The sequence below is a fragment of the Heterostelium album genome (assembly GCF_000004825.1).
Source record: "Heterostelium album PN500 unplaced genomic scaffold PPL_contig15, whole genome shotgun sequence".
Lineage (NCBI taxonomy): Eukaryota > Evosea > Eumycetozoa > Acytosteliales > Acytosteliaceae > Heterostelium > Heterostelium album.
In genome coordinates, this window is record NW_008805092.1 from 256,820 (window position 1) to 283,819 (window position 27,000).

Consider the following 27,000-nt stretch of genomic DNA (forward strand, 5'->3'; position numbering starts at 1 on the left):
GAACGAATGCAATTAAAACACTTTTGAGTCAGTTACCATTGGCACACTATTCATTGCTGAAACACCTGACATCACTACTGAAAGAGATCACCTTGAAATCGAGTGTCAACAAGATGACATCGTCAAACTTGGCAATCATTTTCGGTCCAACGGTAATGCGACCACAAAACGAAGACACCGTCAAGATGATCGAAGACGCTAGACATGTAAATGGTGTATTCTTATTAATGATCGATGAATTTGAATATCTATTTAATGTAAGCCTTGCAAAACAACAACAAAACACACAAAGCACAAACAGTATTTAAAACTAATATTTATTTATTTACAAATATATATCTAATCTATTATTATACTTAATAATTTGTAGAATGCAGAATTACCATCGTTTGTAATCAATATACTAAGTAATCAGATATCACCAAGTTTAATAGCGAATTTGGCGGGAAAAGAGTCACCAACCACCTCCTCAAAAAGAAACGCCATGAAATTTTCGAATGGCACACCCTTTAATTTTGACACGCTCAGTGGAACCACCACAACCACCACCCCACAACTTCAGAACACAACCACAAACAATACAATTTTACAATCACAAACAAAATTAAGCAACAACAACAATAACAACAACAGTAATAATATTAATAGCATTAATAATAATAATAATAATTTTGTAGCAGTATCATCTTTAAACAGTAATAATAATAATAATAATAATATTAATAACAATAATAATAACAATAATATAAATAATAATAACAATATTAATAATATTAATAATAATAATAATAATACAACAGCAATACAACACTCTACTTTAACAAGACAAGAACTATCATCACCTTCATCACCTATTGCATTGTTTGACGATTTCTTCTCGGCGCTTGCATTGCGTTCACCGCCACCACCATCGCCTTTGACACCTTCCAATATGTTTTTAGATCCAGATCAACCGAGTACTCCACCGTTTCCTGCTGCTTTGTCGACAGCTGCAGCAGCTACTACAGCTACTGCTACGACAACGACTACTACCACATCGGCAGCTAGCACAGCAGATTCCAATGTCAATGCTACTACAAACAACAGCAACAACAACAACAATAATAGCAAGCAGCAAGAGAAGAGTGGTTTCAGTAGTAATAGCAGTGCGAGTAGTAGTAGCGGTAGCGGTGGTAACTCTGGCAGTAGATTCTCTATTCTGATACCTACTCTACAGACTTCTGCTGCTGCAACGAACAGCCAACAACAACTGCTGCAACCACCCGCCGTCAGTATTAGCCGGTCTGCTAGTTCCAGTCACGCTTCGCCAAGTTTGTCACCGCTGCCACCCACCTCACCGAGAAACTCACTGACGCTCGACGACAACAATCCAGAGTTGATGCGTATGCTCATCAACAAGACCTGCTCGATTCTCTTTGAGAAAGATCTACAGATCTCTGAGAGTTTCGAGCTGATACGTGGCGAGGAATTCTTCTTGCAGCTGGCGCCGGCAAGTGCACCATCAACCACACCCTCATCACCAAGAAACTCTGTAACACTTAACCAACCTACTTCACCAACATCCAACAACAGCAGTAGCAACAGCAACAGCCAACTGTCACCAAGATACATTAGAAACAACTCGAATCCAGAATCATCTTCATCGTCATCACCTCAGTTGCGATCTCTCTTGAAATCACAACTTGCAAACAATCTACAACAACAACAACAGCAACAACAACCATCACCTAGAAACTTGAACAGTTCATCACCAAGATCATATACAACATCTACAACAACAACATCAGCAACAACAACTGTACCAACAACATTACCTACAACATCTACAGAAACAACAGCTGCACCAACTACATCTACAACTACTACTACACCAACAACAACAACAGCAACAACAACAACAAATTCATTAACATCAAGTGGTCATAGAGTTTTGTTAACAAATCAAGTCGAACAAAGTCCGTTGGAGTTGGCATGGTCTCATTTGATTCAGATAAGACGTGAGTGTGGTCGACCTTCTGATATCAACTTGATGTCACCGCATGAACTGAAAGATGAAAAGTCATCGATCAAGAAAGAGTTACGAGAGTTTGATCTACAGTTTAAACGACAACACGGTCACCTGCCAAGAAAGAACGAAAAGGAGGTAATGCGACCACTCTACCAACGCTACAGAGATGTCAAAGCATTGATCGAGACATCGTCGATGTCTCCACCCATTGTACCACCAACAACACTCAACTCTTTGTCTCGATCGAACGATTCCAACACTGCAGTATTAACATCGACGAACTCACAGGCTTCATTGACATCTTCCTCATCCAACCTAACAACATCGACAACATCATCGTCATCAACCACCACATCTACAGCTTCTATACCTACAATAACAAATACAAATACAAATATAAATACAAATACAAATAATACAAACACAAATATAAATAATACAAACACATCATCAAATGTAACACCCACAACATCACCAACACTTGAAAGTAATGTACAACAAAATATAATATTAAATAATAATAGTAACAAAGAAACAAATCAACAACAACAACAACAACAACAACATGATATAATATCTTCACTTGAAGAAATACTTTGTAAATTAAGTAATGTAGAGTTGGTAGAGAGATACCAAAAAGTAAGACAAGAGAAACGAACACTCCAGATCCACTTGCACAAATACCAAACGGATTTCACAAAGAAACATGGTAGGAAAGTACAATTTGTTCAGGATAGAGAGCCAGTACACAATCAATATGAAAGATATAAATATTTAAAGAATGAAATTGCTGTAATCGAAAAGATTTCACCAACCATCACATCAACTGCCAATAAAAACAACACATAGTCGTATTTTTCTTAACACAATCAATATGAAAGATATAAATATTTATAGAATGAAATTATTGTAATCGAAAAGATTTCCCCCAAAACCATCACACCAACCTCGACAACACTTCCAACATATCATATCATCATTTTTAAAATGGCATGCTATCTACATATGCAAAAAAAGAAAGAAAGAAAGAATTACCACTGAGAGATCAACTTAACTTTGAATGTTCGAGGTACCTCACTGTATAGAATACCAATAAATCAAATAAACAACAAATATTGTGTTTTTTTTATTTTTTATTTTTCGAATGCAAGTGTTAAGATTTGATCAAAATTATTTTTTATGCACGTTCATTAGAATATTATTTTATATAAATACAAAAACCATCAAAATTTTATTAAATAGTCTACCTTTTATGTTATTAGCAAAATTGATAAATTATTTAGCCAATAATTTAGTATGATTAAGCTTGGTGTAAACGATAATAGAGAAATATGTAGTTCAACACTGACAGTATTGGTTTACCAACAAAAAAGAACTTGGCAGATCAAAGTCAATCTAATTTTCATTTACTATCATATAAATAAATCTAGAGTAAATCCATAGAGTTATATTGTAATGCTTCTCTCTTCATTGATGATTAACACTTTTGTGTTTCAAAATTTATAGTTAATTTTTATAAAATAATTATTATGGTGATTGTTAATTTTCTCTAAAGGTATATATTTCCTTTTAGATCCTATTATATTACATCTTTATCAATTAATCTTTTAGGGATATTCCAATATGACAACAACATTAAAATATTGTAAAAAGTTTATTATTTATATATTTAATCTAATCAGAAGAATAATAATTTATATTGATTTATCATATTAAATTTAATTGGTTTAACTTATTAAAATATAAACACAAGTCTTTATTTAATATAGACTGGGAAAGCAATTAAAGAAACAAGAAAATAATATCAATCCTATCCTAAAACCGGCTAATAAATTACACCAAAAATTTTGAACTCTAAAGTAATATTTTTATTTAATAAGAATTATAAAGATGTAACCAATTGCTGATAAAGTATAATTGACAAGAATAGCATAGTCTATCTTATTTCTAATAACAAATTCCTAATATTCTATTAGGAGAATTTATTTATTAAACATATGATCAAAATGATATTGAGGTAAACCATCATTAAAAAAATGATGTCAGTAGTAACTTTTACAAAACCACTCAAAAAAAATGAATCAACACAATTCTCATACTACAAAGAGTGAAAAATACGCATTTTGATAAGATAGTTTGTATAAAAATTTATTCTATTCAATCAATTGGTTATCATCATATTTATGTTCAATCACACACCAAGTCAGTCTAAAACAACTTTTAGTAAGATCAACATCAAATATCATTGAATTTACCACTCGCATAGAGACAAATTGTTTTTTACCACACCTCATTCTCACCTTTTTTGGGTTTTGAATACAATTCTCTTGATAGGATAGTGGTGGTGGTTGTTCATCATTTTTTTAATGTTTATTTTGGGAGTGTCGTCAATATTCCTAAATCTATTTAAACAATCATATTTTATCAAAATATTTATAAAACCATAGATAAAATTAAATAAAATAAAGGGATTCGATTTATAGAAAATGTTAATAAGTAAGTTTATTTAATTTTTTTTTAAAATTAAAAATTTTAATAAATATAAACCTAATTTGTTTATTTTTGCTTTCCCAAAAGAAAATTTAAATAATAATTTCTTTTTAGTTAAATCAAGCATAATGACCAACATTAATAACTCTTTAAATTCTCTATCAAACGAAGGAATTATTAGTATTTCAGCCAAGAACTCCACTAGTACTACTGTACCAAAATCTGAACAAAATTTTTCAAAACCATTTTGGAATGTTTGTTAAAAACTTCACAACAGACTATTAATAAAAAATAAAAAAATATAATTTTTAAGTTTACCGATAATAAATACACCAATTATAATTATTCCTTTTATAAATAAAGAATTTCAACTCTAAATACTATTTTTATTAATTTACATTTTAAAAAATATATTTAAATTTTACTATAAATATCACTTTATAAATATGGAATAAAGTAAATGATTTGATTTGAATTTTTATATACAATTTTATTTTTAAATTAATAAATAAATAAAAATATTAAAAGAATTAATATTTTTTGATACAAAGAATAAATTGATATTCTTTTTGTGAAATTATACTATATATTATATGTATAAAAATATATAAATGGTAGTTTTACCAAACAGCCCAGAAAGGTTTTACAACTTTTGTTCCACTGATTTGATTCAATGAATCTTTAATATTTGAATTGTTCATTGAAATAGTTGAATCTTTGGAAATCATTGTAAAGTTCAATTGATTTCCAGATGAAAATGTGATATTCTTTAAGTTATCTGTTAAAAATTAAAAAATAAAAAGTTAATTTTAATAATAGATTGTTTTATTTAATTTTAAAGATCACTTACTGATTAACATTTTTAAATTTATTTTTAATATTTATTTTAAAATTAAAGTTTAAAGTTTATATTTATTTAATTAATTTGATGATTTAAATGAAATGAAATCAAATTCTATTTATATGTTTTGAAATTGAATGAAAAATGATTTATTTGATTGTTTTAAAATTTAAAAGATATAAAACAACCCAATAATTATGATGTTAATTTTAAAGTAAATATCAGTGTGTGTTGATTCAATCATTTTAACTGATTCATCTTGTAATTCGAAATTAGAATTGTTAAATTTTAATTAAATGTATATTAAAATAGATATTCAATGTTAAATCAGTCAAATTGTGTTTTATCATCATCCTCTTTTATCAATTTATAGAAATTATACAAATGACATCAACATTTTTTAAAATAAAAATAATATTAACAAACTTGTGTTTTCTAGTAGATAAAAAATAAATAAATTAAATGTATCTATTAAGCAACAGATAATAGATAGTATGAGTTTAGAATAAAAAAATATTATATGAAAAATTTCAAATAAAACATTAATTTTAATGATGACACTTTAATGATAGTATTATTACTACTCCAAGGGGTAAAAGAGTTTGTTTATCAGACTAGTTTAGCTTTCTTATGTCTGCTGTCATTGTCTTCATGGTCAGATTCTTCAGAGATGGAGATATCAGTTGGTGGGTTTCCTTCTGTGACTGCTGCAGAAACGTCAGTGGTGGTGGTGATCGCAACCTGTTGCTGATTTTGAGGTTCGACGGTGGTTGTTGTGGTTGTTGTTGTTGCAACCATCCAAGGCCAGACATCTGGTATACCATACTTGTGCTCAACTATATGTTTTGCAAGGTCAAAAGATACACCTCGAACAAAGTAACTTCTAATATTGCAGTATTCGAAAAAGAATTTCATTTTGCACATCTCGTGTACAACTGAATCGATGTTCCATCTACTTTCTAATGTTCCATCGATAAAGCCATGACAAAGTGTGCTGTCAGATCTCAGCTTTAGACCGAACACTGCTAGTGCATCGACCAGTAGTTTCTTTCTCTTTTCTTGTTCTGTGATACGTAGTCTTTTTCTCTCTGCCTGCTCAATGGAAGCTCTTAGAATGTTGATCATTTCTTGAAATTCACATCGGCCTCTGAGATAGTGATCTACTAAATATCTATTCGATGAATCGATAACGATATCCGAAGGAAAGTCAGTTTCTAATTTCTGTTTTCTCCTGTTGTGCTCGATTAAGAATGTTGTTTTAGCAGGATTGACGAAATGATAAATCAATCGAAAGATAACAACATTTCTCCACACAGGAAAGAAGTACTCGTCATTTGGCAAACCATTGTAGCATTTACCCTTGCATTTACACTTTGGTGAGCAACCAACACCTTTCTTTCTGCATCCACACGCATTGTGACACACCGAATTGTAGGCAGACATCTTGGAGCATGAACATTTATTTTTAACTACCACTGTTGTTGGTGTAGTAGTAGTAGTTGTTGTTTCTGTTGCTGTTGTAGATGTCAGTAACGACTCTGGAGTAACATCTCTAGCACCGCTATTTGATACGGACAAAATGGTTGTTGTTGTAGATGAATCTGCAGGTTGGTATTCATTTATATTGGTTGTGGTTGTAGTTGTTGGTATATCTATTGAAGAGATAGTATTATGATGTGTGTATTCCATTCTATAACTTGGTATGAAAATAAAATAACTATAGAGCCACTTGTAGCCTATTTTATACTAAAAATAAAAGATAAATTGTTCATTTTTTGTTTGTCAATTGATTGACAAAGATATTGAATCATCCTTTTGATTGAACAATTAATATTAAATAATAAAAAAAAAGATAAAAGAAATTTTGTCAATCAGAAAAAATGATTGATTTTGGTTTTTTTTTTTTTTGTTAAAAAGAAAACAAAAACAACCCCAACCTCAGATTTCTACAAAAATACTTTTTAATTTAGAGAGATTTAAATTTTTAATTATCTTTTAGGTTCCCTCAATTGGTCCTTAAAAGGAAAAGATGTACTCTAAATCTAAAGAAAAAATGACTTTCAAATAAAAAAAGAATTAATTTAAAAAAAAAAAAATTTTTAAAAAGATTATAATTTTTATATACAATTTTATTTTTAAATTAATAAATAAATAAAAATATTAAAAGAATTAATATTTTTTGATACAAAGAATAAATTGATATTCTTTTTGTGAAATTATTTGTTTTGACATAAATAAAAAATTGTTTGATTTGATTTACCAAACAGCCCAGAAAGGTTTTACAACTTTTGTTCCACTGGTTTGATTGAATGAATCTTTAATATTTGAATTGTTCTTTGAAATATTTGAATCTTTTGGAATCATTGTAAAGTTCAATTTATTTCCAGATGAAAATGTGATATTCTTTAAGTTGTCTGTTGTTAAAAATTAAAAAATAAAATATTAATTATAACAAATTTATTTAAATTTATTTAATTTTAAAGATCACTTACTGATTAACATTTTTAATTATTTTTTAATATATTGTGTTTTTTTAAATTAAAGTTTTAAGTTTATATTTATTTAATTAATTAGATGATTAAAAGAAATGAAATCAAATCCTATTTATATGTTTTGAAATTGAACGAAAAATGATTTATTTGATTGTTTTAAAATTTAAAAGATAAAACCAAAATCCAATAATTATGATGTTTGTTTTAAAGTAAATATCAGTGTGTGTTGATTCAATCATTTTAACTGATTTATCTTGTAATTCGAAAGTAGAAAATAATAATAAAAGTTAAAAGAGTATAAAAAAGATAAACAATGTAAAATCAGTAAAATAGTATATCATCATCACCATTTTTTGTAATTATATAAATGTCATCAACATTTTAAGTGAAAAAAAAAATCAACCAAACTTGTGTTTTCCTAATTTTATTTTTATTAATAATGATTTTAATCAATCTATTAAATAACTACTATTTTATCTTTATTTTGTATATACATTTTTTTAAAATTTTATTTTTTTTTTTCTCTTGAGACTTTTAAATCATTATCCTTTTGTTTCTTTACAATCCAACAAATCATTATCCTTTTGTTTTGGCTTGTAAGAGGGTGGGGTTTTTTTTAAATTTTTATTTTTTATATGTGGTTGTATTCAAAATGGAATCTATAGCAGTGATTGAATTATAACAAGTGTTATTATCATGATGTCAATCAAAAAGGATGATTCAACTATAATACGCTGATCAATTAGTTGATTTAAAAACAACATGAAAACAAATTTGTTTTAATAAAAGATAGAGTTTATATAGTTATAAATTCTCACAGTTATGTATATATAATGGAATACATACATCATAATACTATCTCTTCAATCGATATACCAACAACTGCAACTACAACTACAACCAATAGAAATGAACAACACCAACTTACAGATTCAATTACGTTATCAACAGAATCTACAGATTCTTTTACTTTATCACCAGAATGTACTGATTCTTTTACATTATCACCAGTATACACCGATTCTTTTACATTATCACCAGAATCTACAATCTCAACAACAACAACAACTACTACTACACCAACAACAGTGGTAGTTAAAAATAAATGTTCATGCTCCAAGATGTCTGCCTACAATTCGGTGTGTCACAATGCGTGTGGATGCAGAAAGAAAGGTGTTGGTTGCTCACCAAAGTGTAAATGCAAGGGTAAATGCTACAATGGTTTGCCAAATGACGAGTACTTCTTTCCTGTGTGGAGAAATGTTGTTATCTTTCGATTGATTTATCATTTCGTCAATCCTGCTAAAACAACATTCTTAATCGAGTACAACAGGAGAAAACAGAAATTAGAAACTGACTTTCCTTCGGATATCGTTGTCGATTCATCGAATAGATATGTAGTAGATCGCTATCTCAGAGGTCATTATGAATTTCAAGAAATGATCGACAGAATAAAAGCATCGATAGAACAAGAGAAGAGAAATAGACAAATCATCAAGGAACAAGGAGAGAGAAAGAAACTACTGGTCGATGCACTAGCAGTGTTCGGTCTAAAGCTGAGATCTGACAGCTCACTTTGTCGTGGTTTTATCAATGGAACGTTAGAGCGTCGATGGAACATCGATTCAGTTGTACACGAGATGTGCAAAATGAAATACTTTTTCGAATACTGCAATATTCAAGGTTACATCAGAGGTAGATCTTTTGACGAGGCAAAAGATATCGTTGAGCGTAAGTTTGGCATACCAAATGTCTGGCCTTGGATGGTTCCAACAACAACAACAACCACCACCGTCGAACCTCAAAATCAGCAACAAGTTGCAACAACAACCACTTCTACCACTACCACTACCACTACCACCAAAGTTTCTAGACCTGTTACTGAAGGAAACCCACCCGAAATCAACAATCCTGAAGACCCTCACCGTGAAGACAATGACAGCAGACGAAAGAGACCTAGGCTAGTCTTACATTCACCCCTTTCAAAGATATTCGACACACTTAAGAATTAGATAAATAAAGTTGAATAACACCAAATTGATTAAAACACAAACTTGTTATTACATTTTTTTATCTGCATAATAATGTTGATGACATTTGTATTATTAAAAAATATTAATAATAAGATGATGATATACTGTTTGACAGATTTAATATTATATATCTATTTATTTTTAAATTACTTTTTAACTAATACACTTTTTATTTTTAAATTCTTATTTCGAAGTACAAGATAAATCAGTTAAAGTGATTGAATCAACACACACTGATATTTACTTTAAAACAAACATCATCAATTTTGGGTTGTTTTATATCTTTTAAATTTTAAAACAATCAAATAAATCATTTTCCATTCAATTTCAAAACATATAAATAGAATTTGATTTCATTTCATTTAAATCATCAAATTAATTAAATAAATTTAATCTTTAAAATTTAATTTAATAAAAAAATGTTAATCAGTAAGTGATCTTTAAAATAAATAAATTTTTAATTATTTGATTTAAATTAACATTTTATTTTTTTAATTTTTAACAGATAACTTAAAGAATATCACATTTTCATCTGGAAATCAATTAAACTTTACAATGATTTCAAAAGATTCCAAAATTTCAATGAACAATTCCAATATTAAAGATTCATTTAATCAAATCAGTGCAACAAAAGTTGTAAAACCTTTCTGGGCTGTTTGGTAAATCTACCAATTAATTATTTAAACTAAACCATATATTCACAAAAAGAATATCAATTTATTCTTTGTATCAAAAAATATTAATTCTTTTAATATTTTAATTTATTTATTAATTTAAAATAATAAAATCTATAAAAAATAAATTTGTATTTTAAAAATTATTTCCTTTTTTTTAATTATTCTGATATTATGTATAAAAAATATTATTTACTTTAAATAGAAGAGTGTTCTTTGTTTTTGATAATATTTTTTGAAAAAAAGGAGAAACTACAGGATGCACCTGCAGTGTTCAATCTCAATCTGACGGTTCTATTTGAAGTGGCTTAATAAATGGAACATCAGATATTAAACTGAACATCGATAGTATGGTGAACAGAATAGGGAAAATAAATTAATTTTTTTCGAACAATTCAGAACTAGAGGTTATACCAGTAGACAAATATGTCATATCTTTTGATCAAAAAAATAAATTGTTATGAGAAAGAATGGTATATCAATTGTTTGGACTTGGAAAGCTGCTACAACAACCACTTTAATTAACTCAAAGAAAGAAAAAGGTTATGACAAACACCCCAAAGTCACATCCACAGTCATAATACAGAACATACACCAAATATCTCCAACTTTGAAGACTCTGATCATGAATACAATGAATAATGACATAAGAAAGCAAAATTAGTACTAAAACAAACAGAGTAAAAGTAAACAAAACAAAAATTTTACCATAATGAGATAGTGCCAGCTTTAAAATCGTAAAAAATATGTTTTATTTTTAATTAATTAATTATTTACCACTAATACAATCTTAATACAACCATCAGTTTATGATTTTTTTTATTAAAATTAAATATTAAATTATTTAAAATATTTTATTGTTTTTATTGTTGTCTATTAAACAATAGATATTGAATTAATTAATCATTGAAAATAATATAATCTATTAGAAAACACAAGTTTGTTAATAATCATAAAAATGTTGATGTCATTTTTAAAATTACAAAAAATGACTTTATCAGATGATGATGATATACTATTTGACTGATTTAACATTGTATATCTTTTTTTTATACACTTTTTATTAAAAATTATAAAATTCTAATTTTGTGTTACAAGTAGAATCAGTTAAAATGATTGAATCAACACACATTGATATATACTTTAAAACAAACATCATAATTATTGGGTTGTTTTATATCTTTTAAATTTTAAAACAATCAAATAAATAATTTTTCGTTCAATTTCAAAACATATAAATAGGATTTGATTTCATTTCATTTAAATCATCAAATTAATTAAATAAATTTAAACTTAAAACTTTAATTTAATAAAACAAAATATTATAAAATAAATTTAAAAATGTTAATCAGTAAGTGATCTTTAAAATTTTATATTTTTAATTATTTGATTAAATTAACATTTTATTTTTTAATTTTTAACAGATAACTTAAAGAATTTCACATTTTCATCTGGAAATCAATTAAACTTTACAATGATTTCAAAAGATTCAACTATTTCAATGAACAATTCAAATATTAAAGATTCATTCAATCAAATCAGTGGTACAACAAAAGTTGTAAAACCTTTCTGGGCTGTCTGGTAAATCAACAATTTATTTATTTTAAAAAAATATATATATAGTAAAATTTCACAAAAAGAATATCAATTTATTCTTTGTATCAAAAAATATTAATTTTTTAATATTTTAATTTATTTATTAATTTACCAATAAAAATGTACATAAACAAATAATTTAATTTAAATTTAATTAAGTAGTCTTTGTAAAGTTATTTTTTTATTTACTTATTAATTTTAAAAATAAAAATAAAATTATTCATATGATTGTTTATTATATTTTTTTTTCTTGATTTTCACACGTGTTTTTATCAACAAAAATTGAACTTATCTTAAATAATCTATTCAAGATCTATTAAAGCTTAATGAAAATATAAATGTTATTTAGATCTTTCAAAAGAATATCTGACTTATTATAAATACGGTATCCAAGTTGGAAAGACGTTTGCTAGATCATGCCCACTTAACTTGGAATTTGTAAAACCAATCACCACAGCAGTCTGTAATATGTCACCATGGATGTACGAGGTATCGTGCCATGTGTTGTCCCATCGTTTTAGAAGGTCATTGCTACTATTTCTCATACAACTGTAATACCTTGGATGACATTACACAGTGAATAGATTGACCCTGGGGATGCAAGATTTATACAATACAAGTTCTAGCACTTCTAATATTGTTAAAATGGTCTCTGTGATTGCTGTTAGTGTTTTTGAAGTTGCCTTTTTGTGGCTGTGCTAGATTTCAAAAATATTAAAGAATACATATAATTTGTGGTATAAAGGTTGTGAACCCTATCAATTTGGGTTCTATCTATTTGAAGAGAAATTAACAAATATAATCATACCTAAATACGTATCAAATATAATCGATATGATCATATCTTGGAGTTAAAACTATCTACTCTGACACCCTGAAATTCCAACAGATAGAACGATTACCCAAAAATTCAAATTTTATAACCTTTTTAAAGATCATCTATAAACCAACAATTAAAAGTCTTTAGTTATATTTTAATGGTAAAAGAAAAATATCTGATCATTTTATTTCTCTCTGGAGTGTTACAATTAGAATAATCTAAATCTTTAAATTACAAAATGAATCAATATATGTAATACATTGTGAAACAATTTCATTGTTCAATATCTTAAACACTTTCCTACTTTTAGTTTTGAATAGTATAAATAGATTATCAAATCAGTCCACAAATATTTACAAGATTATAATAAACAAACCACAACATCAACAACAACATGAATAACAATAGCACAACTACAGCTACAACCTATTTCCAAAGAATTAAAGGAATACGCAATTAGATGATAAAATAGAACAACTTTAAGTTAAAACAAATGATGCAACAACAATCGTCAACATTGATCAATGCAACAAAATGTAGTTCAGTTTAATTAATTTCGATTGTTTTCTAAAATTATCATGATATCATTTTTATTGTTAATATATATTATCTGTTGCTTAATAGATATATTGAATTAATTTAATGTTTGAAATAATACAATCTAATAGAAAACACAAAATTGTTAATAATCATAAAAATGTTGATGTCATTTATATAATTACAAAAAATAACTTTATAAGATGATGATAATATACTATTTGACTGATTTAACATTGTGTATCTTTATTTATTAAAAATTATTAAATTCTAATTTCGTATTACAAGATAAATCAGTTAAAATGATTGAATCAACACACACTGATATTTACTTTAAAATTAACATCATAATTATTGGGTTGTTTTATATCTTTTAAATTTTAAAACAATCAAATAAATCATTTTTCATTCAATTTCAAAACATATAAATAGAATTTGATTTCATTTCTTTTAATCATCAAATTAATTAAATAAATATAAAATTAAAACTTTAATTTAAAAAAAACAAAATATTATAAAATAAATTTAAAAATGTTAATCAGTAAGTGATCTTTAAAATTAAATAAAATAATTGAATTAATTGCAATTAACATTTTATTTTTTAACAGATAACTTAAAGAATATCACATTTTCCTCTGGAAATCAATTGAACTTTACAATGATTTCAAAAGATTCAAAAATTTCAATGAACAATTCAAATATTAAAGATTCATTTAATCAAATAAGTGCAACAAAAGTTGTAAAACCTTTCTGGGCTGTCTGGTAAATCAAATCAGTCATTTATTTATTATAAAAAATATAGTATAATTTCACAAAAAGAATATCAATTTATTCTTTGTATCAAAACATATTAATTCTTTTAATATTTTTATTTAAAAAAAAAAATTGTAAATAAAAACAAATAAAATTCGATTTATTATTATTGATAGTTATTATTTCTTTCAATATTATTTTCCCAATGATTAAGAACGATCAAGCAATCAATGTGACGGTTGGTTGTTCATATCACTGATAAGCTTTGGATAGACAAATATAATAGTTTGGTACCGCCGATCACCAGCGCAGTGTCATCAAAGTCTATTATCATATGAATTGTTTAGAAAGACATACAAAATAGATATGAGATTATGCTAATGAGAATTGGAGATAATATGAAAAGATGTGATCAGCTCAACTTAATTCATATTAAATAACGAATGATCAAATCAAATAAACCTTAGATATCTAATAGCTGGTGCAGCTGATGCTTAAATATAACTGCAGACTTTATTGATAAGATTTGAATTTTGTTGTACCATTATGTTATACTATCCTCTCTGTTGATAGAATCACTTTGCGATGCAGTCTCGAAATTCTTAATTATAACAGCATAATATATGGGGTGGATTGAGTTACTCCTATTACTTCTTTGCTGGAGAGAATCGTTATTCTTTCTCGATGTAACACTTGATACTATGAATAGTTAATACCTAAGGTGATGAATCCTCTTCATATCCGAATGTAATGCGTCACCATGGATTGAGATGATATGTTCGAGGTATCGTGCGTGTTTCCGGTTCTTAAGAAAGGTCTTTGCTACTATTTCTCTCATACAACTGTCATATACTGGATTACAAAAAACAGTGAATAGATTGACTCTGAGAACGTAAGAGTTATAACACCACTGTAATATCGTCAAAAACCGATCTAGTTGTCGTCTCTGTGATTGCTGTTTGTGTCTCTGTAGTTGTATTTTTATAGTTGTTCGAGATTTCCAACGCTTCTTTCTCTATAACAATTTGATTGGGCTTCACAAAGTATGTAACAAATTATATATATATTATATTCTTTTATTTAATTAATAAAAACATAGTATAAATAAGTGAATAGTTAATATATACATACCCAAATATGTATCCAATGATATCTTTGATATACATTGTTTACAAATTTCTCCTTATTATAATATTAGCCTGGAACATCAGAATGATAAATAAAAACATGTTGCTGGCACTCCAATTGAACTTAACAACACATTACTTACTTCGCATATCATGAATTGTACCCATATTATATATTTTATGTCTTAATTCCTCTCTAACATTCGAATCGAATATTTCCATTGATTTAATCTAATCTAAATCATATTGAGCATGATTATACTTGGAGAAACATTTTATAGTTTCAGAAATAACAAATGTAAAATAACATAGACTTATTATTTCAAATATTAACAAAAATCTAGACATATTACCTAATTAGTTTGATATTTCTCTAATCACTTATTTCTCTAATCACTTTATTTCTTTTAAAATCTAGTAGCATTACATATTTTACAAAATTTTGTAAACATCTATTCATCAAACCTTTTTTTTTTTTTTGACTTTTTTTTTTTGGTTTAAGCTTGAAATCATTTATTTCGCTTTGACACCCAGTGTGACCTTTACAGTATACAACTCGTATCAACCTCTGCAGTGTAGAATAATGTAAATCTTTAAATTAAGGAGAATCTTACAAATTCATTGTTATTCATTGTTTAATATCATACACATAAACAGATTATCATATCAGTCAACAAATAGTTATAAGATTATAATATATCACAACGACAACATCAACACGAAGAACAACAACACAACGATTACAACCTATTTTCACCACCAATAGTAGGAGATGTCATCAAAGAATTAAAGGAATAAGCAATTCGAGATGATAAAATAGAACAACTTTAAGTTAAAAAAAATGATGCAACAACAATCGTCAACATTGATCAATGCAACAAAATGTAGTTCAGTTTAATTAATTTCGATTGTTTGCTAAAATCATCATGATATCATTTTTATTGTTAAAAATATATATTATCTGTTGTTTAATAGATATTGAATTAATTTAATGTTTGAAAATATGTAATCTAATAGAAAACACAAAATTGTTAATAATCATAAAAATGTTGATGTCATTTGTATAATTACAAAAAATGACATTATCAGATGATGATGATATACTATTTGACTGATTTAACATTGTATATCTTTTTTTTATACACTTTTAATTAAAATTTAACAATTCTAATTTCGAATTACAAATCAAATCAGTTAAAGTGATTGAATCAACACACACTGATATTTACTTTAAAACAAACATCATAATTATTGGATTTGTTTTATATCTTTTAAATTTTAAAACAATCAAATAAATCATTTTTCATTCAATTTCAAAACATATAAATAGGATTTGATTTCATTTCATTTAAATCATCAAATTAATTAAATAAATATAAACTTTAAACTTTAATTTAAAAAAACAAAATATTATAAAATAAATTTAAAATGTTAATCAGTAAGTGATCTTTAAAATTTTATATTTTTAATTATTTGATTTAAATTAACATTTTATTTTTTTAATTTTTAACAGATAACTTAAAGAATATCACATTTTCATCTGGAAATCAATTGAACTTTACAATGATCTCAAAAGATTCAACTATTTCAATGAACAATTCAAATATTAAAGATTCATTCAATCAAATCAGTGGTACAACAAAAGTTGTAAAACCTTTCTGGGCTGTTTTGTAAATCAGTCATTTATTTATTATAAAAAAAAATATATAGTATAATTTCGCAAAAAGAATATCAAATTGTTCTTTGTATCAAAAAATATTAATTCTTTTAATATTTTAATTTATTTATTAATTAAAAATAAAATGTACATAAACAAATAATTTAATTTAAATTTTATTAAGTAGTCTGTTTTTTTTTTTACATTTTTCATAGTGTCTATTAAATGAATAAAGATATATTCTCATCAGTATTTAATAATTGTATTTTAAATAGATTAATTTTTAAATATGTTAATTATATACACATAGATATATATAAAGCTAAATCAGTCTATAAATGGAATGAAATGATTATAAATGCATGTGTATTAGCGGGAAATGGCTATTTAGATCTTTTAAAAGAATATTTCGATAAGAACGATCAATGCTCTCATCAAATATTATATAGATCAAAGCGAAATACAATTAAAACAAATAATTTAACTATATTGAAATGTATTGTCGATAGGTTCGGTTCAGATTTTCTTTCTCCACCAAAAAAGATAGACAAAGATGTATTATATTATTCATCTAAATACGGTAGACATGATATAATCAAATATCTGTTAGGATTGGCCGATAACACACCGACTCTACAACAACAGTGGAACTATGAACTTGCACTTGCAATCTCTCCACGCTCAGGTGATCTCGAAATGGTTCAATTCTTATCAGAGATCTTTGATTACCACATTAAGAGAATAAGATCAATACATACCACCTATCAGAATGTATTCAACAACGCTGCACTGGTCGGTCGAATCGATATCATAGAATGGCTGGTCAACAACAGATCCAAAGAAGTATACCTAGATACCGCTATGTATCATTACGCTATTAAAGGTGGTCACTTAAATGTCGTAGAATATCTTTCTACTCTACCAAACTATAGTAGTATGCCATTTCCTTATCGTGACCAACTAATGGATTTCGCTGCTATCAATGACCGACTGGATATCTTAAAGTGGTTGCATGCGAATGACATTGGCCAATGCACAAAACTTGCAATGACCAATGCAATCAAGACGAACAGACTTCACATTGCCAAGTGGTTGCATGACAATAGAACTGAAGGTCACGAACCAAATGTAATCGATATAATCAGTGTGTATGACCATATGTTGGAGATGATCAAGTGGTTGACAGAGAATCGAACAGATGCTTGTACCACCAAAGCAATGGATAACAGTGCAAAACTAGCAAGTCTTGATATAATAAAGTATTTACATTATAATAGAACAGAAGGTTGCTCAGCTTACGCAATAGAGAATGCGATTAGAAGTGGTAACAAAGAGATGATTCGTTGGCTAATAGAGAACAGATCAGAGTTTTCTATGAACCCGAAATCAATCAAATTAATCGAAACAACAATGCTAGTGCAAGATAGTGTCACTCTTGAATGGTTGCTTACAAACTACGAATTTTCGATCGATGACATCAAAGTTACCTTATGGAGGTGGAGATTGATGGAATCCTTAGAAAGATCAGACATACCAGAAACAATCAAAGTATTAGAACAATTTCTTTTAAAGAATCAATCATAATACAATAGATTCAATACTAAACAAAAAGAATTCAATAAAATACGTTTATACGATCATTATAATCAAATGTAAAAAATACTTAAACAAACAGTTTATCTCATCTATTAAACTGTTTGTAAATCTTTTTAATAATCAACACAGAAACAACTTATCTTTCATTTGATGAACCTATCAAAAATATGTGAATTCAAGTGTTACACATTTAGTTCAAATTTAACGATATCTGATATTAAAAATATAGACTTTTATTATTATGTTCATTGTACAAGTTAGATATTGAATGGAGATGTATGGCATAAGATGTTTCGCTACCATTTATATAGGGTATCTCCTAATAGTAAACAGTTTATTAAAACAGTTAATTAATTAAAATAAACAAACCCAAAACAACAACAAAGAACAGCAACAACTAGTAGGAGATGTCATAGAATAAGCAATTTAATGATAAATACAACTTAAACAAATTATACAATAACAATCGTCAACATGAATGTGGATGGAATATATTTTCTATTGTTTTTCAACTAAAATCATCATTATATTATATTATTATATATATTATCTATTGCTTAATAGAATATATTGAATTTATTCATGTTTGAAAATAATGTAATCTAATAGAAAACACAAGTTTGTTAATAATCATAAAAATGTTGATGTCATTTGTAAAAATACAAAAAAATTACATTATCAGATATGATGATATACTATTTGACTGATTTAACATTGTACATCATTTTTTTTATACATTTTTAATTAAAAATTATAAAATTCTTATTTCGAATACAAAACGATTGCAAGATAAATCAGTTAAAATGATTGAATCAACACACACTGATATTTACTTTAAAACAAACATCATATTTATTGGATTTTGTTTTATATCTTTTAAATTTTAAAACAATCAAATAAATAATTTTTCATTCAATTTCAAAACATATAAATAGCATTTGATTTCATTTCATTTAAATCATCAAATTAATTAAATAAATTTAAACTTAAAACTTTAATTTAATAAAATAAATATTATAAAATAAATTTAAAAATGTTAATCAGTAAGTGATCTTTAAAATAATATATTTTTAATTATTTGATTTAAATTAACATTTTATTTTTTTTAATTTTTAAAAGATAACTTAAAGAATTTCACATTTTCATCTGGAAATCAATTAAACTTTACAATGATCTCAAAAGATTCAACTATTTCAATGAACAATTCAAATATTAAAGATTCATTCAATCAAATCAGTGGTACAACAAAAGTTGTAAAACCTTTCTGGGCTGTTTGGTAAATCAAATCAGTCATTTATTTATTTTAAAAAATATATATATAGTATAATTTCACAAAATCTATATATATAATATAATTTCACAAAAAGAATATCAATTTATTCTTTGTATCAAAAAATATTAATTCTTTTAATATTTTAATTTATTTATTAATTTAAAAATAAAATTGTATATAAATTAATTTATATTTATTAGTCTTTTCAAAATCACATGGCACCAAAGTTGTTTTTTGATTTTTGATTGTTATTTGAATCTTCAAAAAATATAAAATGATTTGGATTCTTTAGCAATGATTACATGTTATAAATAACTAGACACCTTTAAAATAACAATAGACACCATGAAATTAACAATTTTGGTTACAAAGGTGTGAAAAAGTTCACTTTTAAACGCCACAATTTTTATAGTGTCTATTAAATGAATAAAGATATATTCTCATCAGTATTTAATAATATGTTAATTATATACACATAGATATATATAAAGCTAAATCAGTCTATAAATGGAATGAAATGATTATAAATGCATGTGTATTAGCGGATATTGTTATTTAGATCTTTTAAAAGAATATTTCGATAAGAATGATCAATGTTCTCATCAAATATTATATAGATCAGTGCGAAAAAGATAGACAAAGATGTATTATATTATAATCTAAATACGGTAGACATGATATAATTAAATATCTATTGGGGTTGGTTGATAACACACCGACTCTACAACAACAGTGGAACTATGATCTTGCACTTGCAATCTCTCCACAGTAGAAGAATAGGAGCAAGATATATCACCTATCAGAATGTATTCGACAACGCTGCACTGGTCGGTCGAATCGATATCATAGAATGGCTGGTAAACAACAGATCCAGAGAAGTAAACGAAAGCGCTATGTATCATTACTCTATTAAAGGTGGACACTTAAATGTCGTAGAATACCTTTCTACTCTACCAAACTATCGTACCCCATACCCTTTCAACCCCAATGGATTCGGCTTCTCTCAACAACAGACTGGATATCTTAAAGTGGTTGCATGACAATAGAACTGAAGGTCATGAACCAAATGTAATCGATATAATCAGTGTGTATGACCATATGTTGGTGATGATCAAGTGGCTGACAGAGAATCGAACAGATGCTTGTACCACCAAAGCAATGGATAACAGTGCAAAACTAGCAAGTCTTGATATAATAAAGTATTTACATTATAATAGAACAGAAGGTTGCTCAGCTTACGCAATAGAGAATGCTATTAGAAGTGGTAACAAAGAGATGATTCGTTGGCTAATAGAGAACAGATCAGAGTTTTCGATGAACCCGAAATCAATCAAATTAATCGAAACAACAATGTCAAACGATGATAGTGTTACTATTGAATGGTTACTTATAAACTACGATTTTCGATCCTAGACATCAGAGATACCATTGGTAAGTGGTCAATGGTAGGAGCTCTAATATCCTTTGAAACATCAGAAACAATCAAAGTATTAGAACAATTTCTTTTAAAGAATCAATCATAATACAATAGATTCAAAAAGAATTCAATAAAATACTTTATTCCTCACCCAAATATTTGTTCATTATCTCAAAAAAGAAAAATCAACATTCCAAATAATAAAGTTAAACTAAACAAAAAAGTAAAAAATAACAATCAGTGTTGTTTGTGATAAATCATTTGTTACAATAATGATGATTAACAAAATATCTTCTCTAATAGAACGAGTACTTCTATTGAAAGATAGATAAATATTTAGAATAATAAAACACCTTGCTTGCAAATGATATGATTCATTCATATGAATAATAAATATAAAAATGAAAAATTATTGGAAGAAGAACATTTAATTTAATAAATATCTATTTTTTATTTGTTGAAAGGGTGAAAGACACCCACCAAACTTTAACAACAAAAAGTGTTTTTTAATGAATCTGATTTGGGTTAGTCCAAATCTAAGACCAATTTGTTTGATTTCACCCTTTTTGTGTCAAAACACCCCAAATTGCCCATTATTGGGGTGAACCAAGCAAAAAAAAATAAATTTTTGTAATTTGGACAATTTATTAGTCAAGTAACACACTTTTTTATTTTATTTTTAAAATACTAAATCTGGTGAGATCAAACCTTTTGACATCTTTCGCTTAAAAATAATTCATTGCTGTACATTGAAAAAGATTGCAAAGAGAATGAATTTGGTTGAAATCATAATCTTTTTTGACAACTTTATGTCTACCCTATCCTATGAATCACCACATCCAAGTAATTCTTACCTTTGAGATTGCAAAAACTATTGTTTTCAATCAATTTGGTTATTAGGTGAGTTGGAGAAAGGTTCCCAAATGGATATTGGATAAAATTATATTAAAAAAAAACAACTATAAATAAGCAAGACTTTGGTCATTATTAAATCATATCAAATAAATATTCTTATTTTAAAACAAATAATATAAAAATGACCGTCACCATTACTACCTTTGTAAACAACTCTCGTTTCAACGTCACCGTTGCCAACAGCCAAACCAAGGAATCCTTCCATATCCTCCCAAAGAACACTGTTAACACCAACGTTGCTCTCCCAATCGTCGACAAGGGTGTCCAATGCTTGACCTTCACTTTGTCCAACCAAGGTAACCCACTCTCCATGTCATACGTCTGGGACTTCAACTACGTCCTCTACTTCAATGGTTACACCGACATTGCCCAACCAGTCATCAGTGACAGACAATTAAGATGGGAATTGAACGACAACGGTATCATCTCCTACACTGTTATCGGTGGTGGTGCCAACTATGATGGTAAGACCGCCGTCGTCAACCACCAAGTTGTCTAAATATTTTTATATTCAACAAATAAAATATCATTTTATATAAATGTTTTTAAATTATATTATTTTATTTTTTACTATATTATAGTAGATTGTTGCAAATATCAGTTAAAGGGTTATACAACTTTTATACAAATTTGTATCTATATGTTTTAATACTTCGATCTATTTTCGGTATCATATTCTTAAAAATATCACTAGTTAGTTCCCTTTTATTAATTCTATATAAAAATGTGATGTTAACAATTAAGTAAATGTCAAACCCCTCTTTTTTAAATCTATATTATAAAGGTATCAATCAACCACCAATTTAGTTAAAAAAAAGTTGATGTCATACGATTTTTACAAACTTTTCTATAATAAATGAGGATGATGATATATATATTTATTGATTCCAAATCATATATCTATTTAATAGACGATATTAATTTAAATTTTAGTTTCTTATTACTTTAAGAATCAGTTAAAATGATTGAATCAACACACATTTAAATTACTTTAAAACAAACAACATCATTTTAGGGTTTTTTTTTGGCTTTACCAATTTTTAAAACTATCAAATTATCAAATAGGATTCAATTTCAAAATATATAAATAGAATTAAAAAAACTTATTTTTCATATCAAATTCAAACTTTATAAACAATAAAATTCTTAAAATATTTAAATTTAAAAATGTTACTGAGTATGTACAATAACAATTCAATTAAATTATTAAAAACAATTAATAATTAACTGTAATTATATTTTTAGATAACTTAAAGAATATCAACTTTTTTTCTAGAAACCAATTAAATACGATTTCGATTTCTCAAAGTTCAACAATTTCAATTAACAACTCTATTATCAGAGAATCAATAATTCAGGTTAGTGAATCCCGTAAACCCTTTTGGGCAGTCTGGTAACAATGTAACTCTGAACTCCAAAAAATTTCCCAAAGAGAATATAATATTCTTTGATTCGAAAATAGTAATACTTAAATATTTTAAAATATTTATTGAAATAAGTCTTTAAAAATAAAATAATATTTTTTAATTTTATTATTAATTTTATTTATTTTTGGGGTATTAATCATATAAAATTGCATTGATTCTATTTATAATTAATTTTAAAATATAGAATCAAAGGGTCAAAGAGGAGATTGAATTAGAAGTAAATTGTAATTAGAACCCCTTCTTGCTTCTATTGCTAAAAGATATTTTAAAAACAATATTTTCCAAAAAGTAAAAGATAAAGATTCATAATGAGACATTCAAAGATTCAATATATTCTCAATATCGAGTAAAAATTAATATATTTTAAAATACTCTCCTCCTTTATTGGACAAGTGATATTGAAAAGCAACGAAAATGTCATAAATAAAAATAACACGCTTTTTGTTAAAAAACTTAATGGTAAAAATATATGTATTCAACCACCAATCTTATCTGATTTGAAATTTGATGATGACATATCTTTTTTACAAATTCCAATAGGATGATGATATAGTTTGATTGATTTAATATTGTAAATCTATTTAAAATACACCTTTTATTTTAAATTCAAATTTAATAATACAAAATGAATCAGAAAAATGATTGAATCAACATAGATATTTCTTATTTTAAAAGAAACAACATCATTATTGGGTTTAATCTTTATCATTTCAATTTTTAACTATTGGTTCTTGACTTTTAATTCCATTTCAAAAATATAAATAGAATTTGTATCATGATTTTTATTCAATTGAGAAAAATCAAATACTTTAAAACAAATTTCTAAAATCAGAATTAATTAAAAAATGTTAATCAGTAAGTTGGCATATTAATACCTATAAAATTTTAATTTTAATTTATTAATTCATCTTCTTTTCTATAGATAACTTAAAGAATATTACATTTTCATCTGGAAATCTCTTTAACAATTCAATGATTTCTCTAAACTCAACCATTTCCAAGAAGAATTCAAATATTGAAGATTCTTTGAATCAAATTAGTGCAACAAAAGTTGTAAAACCTTTCTGGGCTGTTTGGTAACTCAAATAAGGTAGACATTACCAACTTTTTGTATAATTTTTATATAAACAATATAAATTATTTAATTTATATTTTTTTTATTTCACAAAAAGAATATCAATTTATTCTTTGTTTCAAAAATATTAATTCTTTTAATATTTTAATATTTATTTATTAATTTAAAAATAAAATATTCAAAACAAAACTGGCTCTTGCTTGTAACCATAAATCGAATAAAATAAAAAAAAACAACTCTGATCACATTAACCCCACTAATTTTTAATTTTTACTTTTTTGAAAAATTATGCGCTACTTTTTTTAAAAAACTTATGTATTTCTATCTAGATCAGAGAATAGTTTAATTTAAAACATCATATTAAATAAATAAATATATATTCTCAACAGTATTTAATAACTGTTTTCTAACGAGATTAATTTTTAATATGTTAATAATATACTCATAAAATAGTATATCCCATTTCCTTATCGTGACCAACTAATGGATCTCGCTACTATCAACGACCGACTCGATATCTTAATGCTAACAACATGGGTAAATGCACAAGGCTTGCAATGGCGAATGCAGTCGTGATGAAAAGATATCATGCATGAGAATAGAACTGTAGGTCATGGACCCAATATCATCGATCACCTTAGTGCAATATGTTGGAGATGATCAAATGGTTGACTGAATAAAAGTACCACCAAAGCAATGGACAATGCTTCAACACTAGCAAGTATCGATATACTAAAGTATTTACATTATAGAACAGAAGGTTGCTCAGCTTACGCAGTAGAGAATGATATTAAAGAATGCTACATAGAGTTGATAGAATGGATATTAGCTAACCGAACAGATTTTGATACTGAATTTAGAAATGGAGTGATGACGATAGTATCACACAAAAAGAGTGGTTACCTACAAAATATGAATTTCCAATTGTTGACATCAGACGGGGAAGTGCAGTTGGAATGTGGTGGTAGGAATCAATTGAACTATTTGATCAAATTAATTTAAATTTTAATAAATATTAAACAATCACACTCATTCTTTCTATTTCACACAAACACACACACACACTAGTTTTTAACAAATAATTAAATATTTCAATTCTTGGATTCACACATTAACTTACATTTTATGATCGTCAGCAATCAAAATCATTGATTGTAAATCAAATCTAATACCAATGATGTTAACATTCGAATTTTTAATGTTTTACACCAATCGGTGATATCATTTTTACTCATCATAAATTCTATTAATAGCTTGTACGAATATTGACATGTGATATTTTAAAAGTTAGGAAAATTACATTCATAAACTACCAAATTTATTAATTAAATGTAAAATCTTGATAAAAATATTGTGTGGATATGATGTGTGTTTACAATACTTCTATTTTGTGTGTGGTTTGGTTCACCAAAGTAACCACACATATGTAAATAAATATTCCACCACCAGGTTATTAATAAAATAATTATTACAATTAATATAAATAAAAATAATACTATTTATGTAATTGTGAAATTGAATTCATTTATTTATCACTTTTGATATATGTGAGTATATGCTAAATGTTATTTTTAATGATGTCACTAGTGATTGGATGTCATTCTTTACAAGCATTCAATAAATACTATGATGTGATACTGCATTCGATATCAGAATCATCAAACCACTATCAATAATCGTGATCCGGTTCAACCCTATAGTCAACATATACAATTTTACCACTCAAAAACTATCACATCATCATCTAGAAATGGTGGTAAACGAAAATCAAATCTAAAGGTTACTTGATAAATAGCCAGAATTCCAATCACTTTATATCATATAAAAATTCAAGTTGACATCAACAATTAAAACCAATAGAAATCTAATTCTAAAGAACTACAAGCTTTTTATTACCATTAAAACTTTTATTTATCTACTAAAAAAAATGTTAATCAGTAAGTAAAAAAAAAAAAAAGAATTGTAAAAAAAAAAAAAAAAAGGAAATAAAACTAATTTAATCTTAATTATTCAGATAATTTAAAGAACCTCGCTTTTTCATTTGAAAACCAATCACAAGTATCAAATTCAAGATTTACAACCTCCCAAAATGTAAATCACTTTGATAGCGCCAACCAACTATCCGCAGGTCAACCATCTTTCTCAAACAAACCATTCTGGAATGTTTGGTAATTCAATTCAAAAAATCATATTTTAAAAATAATATTTAAGAAATTCACAGGAAGAGATCTTTTCTCTTCAATCAATAAAAATAAAAATTTTATGATTT

General features: G+C 26.4%; 13 protein-coding genes across 13 annotated transcripts; 10 read left to right on the forward strand and 3 right to left on the reverse strand.

The window, feature by feature from the left end:
- Positions 1–113: 113 nt before the first annotated feature.
- On the forward strand, positions 114–2,857 carry gacU (RhoGAP domain-containing protein; the record flags this gene model as incomplete). The annotated part of the gene is made up of 3 exons (XM_020577160.1): positions 114–257; positions 371–1,310; positions 1,425–2,857. The coding sequence occupies 3 exons, from the start codon at positions 114–116 to the stop codon at positions 2,855–2,857; spliced, it is 2,517 nt and encodes an 838-aa protein (XP_020432834.1).
- A 1,637-nt stretch (positions 2,858–4,494) lies between these two features.
- PPL_06301 (uncharacterized protein) lies at positions 4,495–4,761 on the forward strand (the record flags this gene model as incomplete). Its single annotated transcript, XM_020577161.1, has 2 exons — positions 4,495–4,504; positions 4,613–4,761. The coding sequence occupies 2 exons, from the start codon at positions 4,495–4,497 to the stop codon at positions 4,759–4,761; spliced, it is 159 nt and encodes a 52-aa protein (XP_020432835.1).
- Positions 4,762–4,912: 151 nt separating this feature from the next.
- Positions 4,913–5,358, reverse strand: PPL_06302 (uncharacterized protein; the record flags this gene model as incomplete). Its single annotated transcript, XM_020577162.1, has 3 exons — positions 4,913–4,934; positions 5,123–5,276; positions 5,349–5,358. The coding sequence occupies 3 exons, from the start codon at positions 5,356–5,358 to the stop codon at positions 4,913–4,915; spliced, it is 186 nt and encodes a 61-aa protein (XP_020432836.1).
- A 590-nt stretch (positions 5,359–5,948) lies between these two features.
- On the reverse strand, positions 5,949–7,841 carry PPL_06303 (uncharacterized protein; the record flags this gene model as incomplete). The annotated part of the gene is made up of 4 exons (XM_020577163.1): positions 5,949–7,085; positions 7,375–7,396; positions 7,600–7,753; positions 7,832–7,841. The coding sequence occupies 4 exons, from the start codon at positions 7,839–7,841 to the stop codon at positions 5,949–5,951; spliced, it is 1,323 nt and encodes a 440-aa protein (XP_020432837.1).
- Positions 7,842–8,664: 823 nt separating this feature from the next.
- On the forward strand, positions 8,665–9,843 carry PPL_06304 (uncharacterized protein; the record flags this gene model as incomplete). The annotated part of the gene is made up of 1 exon (XM_020577164.1): positions 8,665–9,843. One exon carries the CDS (start codon positions 8,665–8,667, stop codon positions 9,841–9,843), a length of 1,179 nt encoding a protein of 392 aa, XP_020432838.1.
- A 440-nt stretch (positions 9,844–10,283) lies between these two features.
- On the forward strand, positions 10,284–10,850 carry PPL_06305 (uncharacterized protein; the record flags this gene model as incomplete). Its single annotated transcript, XM_020577165.1, has 3 exons — positions 10,284–10,293; positions 10,370–10,518; positions 10,785–10,850. The coding sequence occupies 3 exons, from the start codon at positions 10,284–10,286 to the stop codon at positions 10,848–10,850; spliced, it is 225 nt and encodes a 74-aa protein (XP_020432839.1).
- Positions 10,851–11,879: 1,029 nt separating this feature from the next.
- PPL_06306 (uncharacterized protein) lies at positions 11,880–12,989 on the forward strand (the record flags this gene model as incomplete). The annotated part of the gene is made up of 6 exons (XM_020577166.1): positions 11,880–11,889; positions 11,963–12,119; positions 12,162–12,196; positions 12,484–12,616; positions 12,755–12,797; positions 12,855–12,989. The coding sequence occupies 6 exons, from the start codon at positions 11,880–11,882 to the stop codon at positions 12,987–12,989; spliced, it is 513 nt and encodes a 170-aa protein (XP_020432840.1).
- Positions 12,990–14,022: 1,033 nt separating this feature from the next.
- Positions 14,023–14,742, forward strand: PPL_06307 (uncharacterized protein; the record flags this gene model as incomplete). The annotated part of the gene is made up of 4 exons (XM_020577167.1): positions 14,023–14,032; positions 14,100–14,253; positions 14,294–14,328; positions 14,723–14,742. 4 exons carry the CDS (start codon positions 14,023–14,025, stop codon positions 14,740–14,742), a joined length of 219 nt encoding a protein of 72 aa, XP_020432841.1.
- Positions 14,743–15,143: 401 nt separating this feature from the next.
- On the reverse strand, positions 15,144–16,003 carry PPL_06308 (uncharacterized protein; the record flags this gene model as incomplete). The annotated part of the gene is made up of 4 exons (XM_020577168.1): positions 15,144–15,259; positions 15,376–15,426; positions 15,515–15,602; positions 15,986–16,003. The coding sequence occupies 4 exons, from the start codon at positions 16,001–16,003 to the stop codon at positions 15,144–15,146; spliced, it is 273 nt and encodes a 90-aa protein (XP_020432842.1).
- A 209-nt stretch (positions 16,004–16,212) lies between these two features.
- PPL_06309 (ankyrin repeat domain-containing protein) lies at positions 16,213–18,612 on the forward strand (the record flags this gene model as incomplete). The annotated part of the gene is made up of 3 exons (XM_020577169.1): positions 16,213–16,255; positions 16,885–17,041; positions 17,304–18,612. 3 exons carry the CDS (start codon positions 16,213–16,215, stop codon positions 18,610–18,612), a joined length of 1,509 nt encoding a protein of 502 aa, XP_020432843.1.
- A 1,045-nt stretch (positions 18,613–19,657) lies between these two features.
- On the forward strand, positions 19,658–21,310 carry PPL_06310 (ankyrin repeat domain-containing protein; the record flags this gene model as incomplete). The annotated part of the gene is made up of 5 exons (XM_020577170.1): positions 19,658–19,667; positions 19,744–19,900; positions 20,098–20,126; positions 20,389–20,447; positions 20,834–21,310. 5 exons carry the CDS (start codon positions 19,658–19,660, stop codon positions 21,308–21,310), a joined length of 732 nt encoding a protein of 243 aa, XP_020432844.1.
- Positions 21,311–22,350: 1,040 nt separating this feature from the next.
- On the forward strand, positions 22,351–24,355 carry PPL_06311 (uncharacterized protein; the record flags this gene model as incomplete). The annotated part of the gene is made up of 5 exons (XM_020577171.1): positions 22,351–22,693; positions 22,811–22,861; positions 23,475–23,622; positions 23,849–23,873; positions 24,332–24,355. 5 exons carry the CDS (start codon positions 22,351–22,353, stop codon positions 24,353–24,355), a joined length of 591 nt encoding a protein of 196 aa, XP_020432845.1.
- A 146-nt stretch (positions 24,356–24,501) lies between these two features.
- On the forward strand, positions 24,502–26,039 carry PPL_06312 (uncharacterized protein; the record flags this gene model as incomplete). Its single annotated transcript, XM_020577172.1, has 4 exons — positions 24,502–24,511; positions 24,579–24,732; positions 25,415–25,695; positions 26,023–26,039. The coding sequence occupies 4 exons, from the start codon at positions 24,502–24,504 to the stop codon at positions 26,037–26,039; spliced, it is 462 nt and encodes a 153-aa protein (XP_020432846.1).
- Between the last annotated feature and the right edge of the window lie 961 nt (positions 26,040–27,000).